Genomic DNA, 3850 nt, shown 5'->3' on the forward strand with positions numbered 1-3850 from the left:
AATTTCAAATGAGTTACATATGCACAAAAGAGAGTTCTCAGAGAGACATAGGAGTCTTCTACTAAACTTTTCAAACGGAATAAAGTTGATCAGTGAGTACGATAAGAAAAACACAAGCTAATTTAGGACACTGAAGCATTGTTGAGGACGTGGGCTAATATCACCATCCCTTATCTACATGTTACGTTCAATATTGAATCACAAGTATAATTGAATACAATTCAAAATTGAATTATACTCAACATGTTCAACTATTACATACAACAACTATTTCCTACCAACTCAAGTTAATTTAAGACACTGAAGCATCGACTAATTTCATCATCCCTTCTCTATATATATTACATTCGACATTGACACATAAATATAATAAATTGAATTATACTCAACACGTTCAACTGGTACAGTACCTATCTCAACCGACCCAATTTAGGACACCAAAGCATCGAACCAATCAATTTTTTCACCGAAACCTGTAAACGATACAAAAATTAGTATATCTCCCCTAGAATTCTTGTTTCATAATCCATTCTCAGTTTTTCAACCAGCGCTTGGGATTGTTCAACTATTGCTTCAAAACGACACCATCCTAGTGTCTGAATATGTATTGTTAGGTTTGCTCTTCGGTGCACATGGGTTGTTCTCTTCGCCATGGACTTGGTTGCATTTCACCCGAGTTCAAAGAGTTAAATGATAGCGTTTTCGGGGTGGGGGTGGGGGGATGAGTGGTTCTACCGCCTTAGTGATAACACATGCGCGCATCTATCTTACTGTGCGTACCTACCTAAGGTGGCTGGAAAAGCCTAAGGATTCGAGGCCAAACAAAGGTGTTTCGCTACGTACCACGATTCCAACAGTGGTCCAGCGAATCTCTGTCACAACGAAGCGCTACTAGACTACTTGATCTCACAATCTCTAAGCGCTGTCCCAATTCTAGAGATTGGAATCGTCTCTATTCGTGATCCTCTGACGAGGTACAGTGGAAAAGTATCGAGTATTTACACCTTAGAGCAGGGCTTCTTAAACATTTTTTTATAAATAAAGAAAACTATATTATTCTTGCAATGTTCATTCTTGTGTTACAATGGAACAGAGATAACTGATTACACTGGAAAACGACAGTGCGCTAGTTAACCTGTAAGCAAAGTAGTAAACCTGTGTACAAATGTAATTAGATATTTTACATTAAAATCACGTTAAGCGAAATCTTGGTTTAAGAAGCCCTTGCCTTAGAGAATGTAATTATATTTAAAGAAAGAGAATTAAAAAAGGGTTTTCCAATACTAGAGATATTGGAGACACAAGAGAGCAAGATCCAGGTGAGAAGAGAAGGAAAAACTGTGGGACCATGTCTGCCTTTGTCCATCGGTATTAATTATTTAAGTTCGACTATTTCCTTGTAATTTTGTATCGTTATTAGTGTTATCGGATATTTGAACTGAACTTATAAGCTACATAATATAATTAACAAAATTAACTCTGAGTGTCAACTGCATAAATTCATGAATTTTGATGGAGTTACAAAAATAAATACCCCAATAAATATTTGATTATGCATGTTCCAATGACACTAAACAATATTTAATTCTAGCAGAAACTTTCAAGAATATTTGTCCAGCAGTCGATGTGACATATAATACAAACTTGACGATAACACCTAATGCATCTACACCATACTTTTGTTCCTTCTTTCCATTCATTTAATTCTTCTCCTCCATTACTTTGCATTCGTTTAGACACTTCTCTTCGTTCTCCTAATAGCTGAGGTAGCCCCTGAGGGGGACAAAGCTAGACAGCGTACCATCATTTTCCTTCTCTGTTAACAATCCTACGTCTCCCCTGCTCTATCCATACTACGCAGAGCCAATTCAACCTAGATCCACCGTACCAGACCCTGAAGATCAAGGGCACTCCTTGTGTAACGTTACCTAACCCTGGTTCTCTCTCTCTCTACAGTCTAGAAAGCAACCCTTTCTGACCTCCGTCAGCCACACTTGCAAGCTTACTGATACTTCTTTACAGAGCTCATCAAAAATTGCGTAGCAGGGTCCAGCTAAGATCAGGAATGACAAATGACCGATAAAATCACTCTCCTAGATAGCTAGAAGCTTCTCGTTCCTGTTCAATTAGGAATGGTCCGCGACAGTCCTGAACCGACATAGAGAGTGGAGGCTAGTTTTGATGAAGCGCACGCTTAAACCGTGTCGACGCGACGTTACTGGGGAGGAAAGAGAATATAGCGTGGACCGTTTGACGAAAGAGTGTTGAAAGAGGAAGAGTGAGTGTTATGAAGAGAGAAACGTGAGAAAGTAAAGAAGAGGTACAGACAGAGCGTTGGGTGAGACTTTCCACTAATTGGAAGCTAATAAATGATAGTCAGCTGACTCCCATTATATATACCGCGTCGATTTTCACTCCTTCAGTGCAGATTATCAGTGATTCGATTCACTGGTTTAATTTTCGCTTCCTCAGTGAAAATTATCAGTGATAGATTGATTTGTAAATAGATAAATAGCCAAGTGCTTTCGTTACGTTAGAGACACCTGAGATTAAGGCTTTTAGTTAGCTTCAGGGAGTATATTCTTAGATAGAGGCCTTCGCTATGCCTCCATTGATTGCAATCTTCCATTTGGTAGTTCCTAGTATAGTAAATATGATAAAGCCCCCAGTGCTGCCCAGACAGAACACTGTATAATACAAAGGAATATTCTAGAGTATCTCTAGCTCAAGTTAAATGTCCCCTAGGAACAAGCTTGGCTGCCAGAAGCTGACAGTTTTGGAACATCAAGACTCCTGGCGCGCCAGTTTGTAAACTAAACCGAGTCTCGGTCCCAGAAACTACCACAGTCCTAGACTGTCAACGCGTTAGTAACCCTGGAGAGCGCCACTTTGTACACTAAACTGACTCTCGACGCTAGAAGCCATCGCAGTCTTCTGAATATCAACGCGATGGACTTTTGGCGCGCCAGTTCCTAAACTAAACTTAGTCTCAGTCCCAGAAGCTACCGCATTCCTAGACTATCAACGCGTTAGTAACTCTGGCGCGCCAGTAGTTGGTCACTCGTCAACAAAACAAGCATGTTCCTCCCGCTGTTCGCTCGAGAACGCAGCCAATGTAAAGAGCGATCGCATACCGCCATTTATATCTATTACATCTCCGTATTGGGACCCGCGTGGTCCTCGCAAACCACTGCAACAATTCAACCTTTCTCTAGCGCTTGTTAGAGTGGGTAAACTCGATGCACACGCACCCTGAACGCGAGAAACGAGTTAGTGGTTCGGTAGGTCTTAGAGAAATGCGGAACAGTACAAACGCAAAACAGAGACAAGCAGCAAAGTGAAGGAAAGGGGGAGAGATTCTAGTCGACCGAGCCAAGTTGAAGCCGGTCAAGGCCCGAATGGGGCCCAAAGGACGCTCTCGTTTCTCGTGCAAGTGTACGGTACGCCGACATGGCCGTCGATGGCCAAGCAATTCGCAACGGATGCTTTCGAATCGTATCATCGTAAAGATAATGTGGAATTACACAGTAGAGGGGTGTGGGGGGGAATATACACGCACAGCACACAATCATGTCAGACAGCTAGACTACTTAAAAAAGAGCACAGGCTGTTGGTGATCCACCAGCGCAAAAAGGTTCTCACTGGACAGCCTACACCAACTACACAAAAGCACAGCTGTGCGACGAAACATCACTGTAAACGTGCCAACTCGTCGTCGCCGTCGTCCCTGGGCAGACTGCCCGGATTCTATGCATTTACGATGCTAATTAATATAACAAACGTCGTTATGTAAATCGGACAACATACATTATGTGTATCTCGTGTTTTTCTACATTATAGTACCTCATGG

At 41.7% G+C, this 3850-nt stretch overlaps 1 protein-coding gene across 16 annotated transcripts in view; it reads right to left on the minus strand.

The window, feature by feature from the left end:
- The window catches only part of LOC128896681 (plasma membrane calcium-transporting ATPase 3), a 105308-nt gene that overhangs the window by 28085 nt on the left and 73373 nt on the right, over nt 1–3850 (minus strand). The window contains exon 14 of one of the 16 annotated variants that reach the window (XM_054160055.1): nt 23–473. The exons of the other annotated variants lie outside the window; for them this stretch is intronic. Within the exon in view, the coding sequence (XP_054016030.1) occupies nt 411–473 (63 nt within the window). The 3' untranslated portion in view covers nt 23–410. Of the gene's footprint in view, nt 1–22; nt 474–3850 lie in introns of those variants that run through there. 16 annotated transcript variants of the gene reach the window in all.

The sequence above is a fragment of the Hylaeus anthracinus genome, unplaced genomic scaffold (assembly GCF_026225885.1).
Source record: "Hylaeus anthracinus isolate JK02 unplaced genomic scaffold, UHH_iyHylAnth1.0_haploid 11978, whole genome shotgun sequence".
NCBI classification, from domain to species: Eukaryota; Metazoa; Arthropoda; class Insecta; order Hymenoptera; family Colletidae; genus Hylaeus; species Hylaeus anthracinus.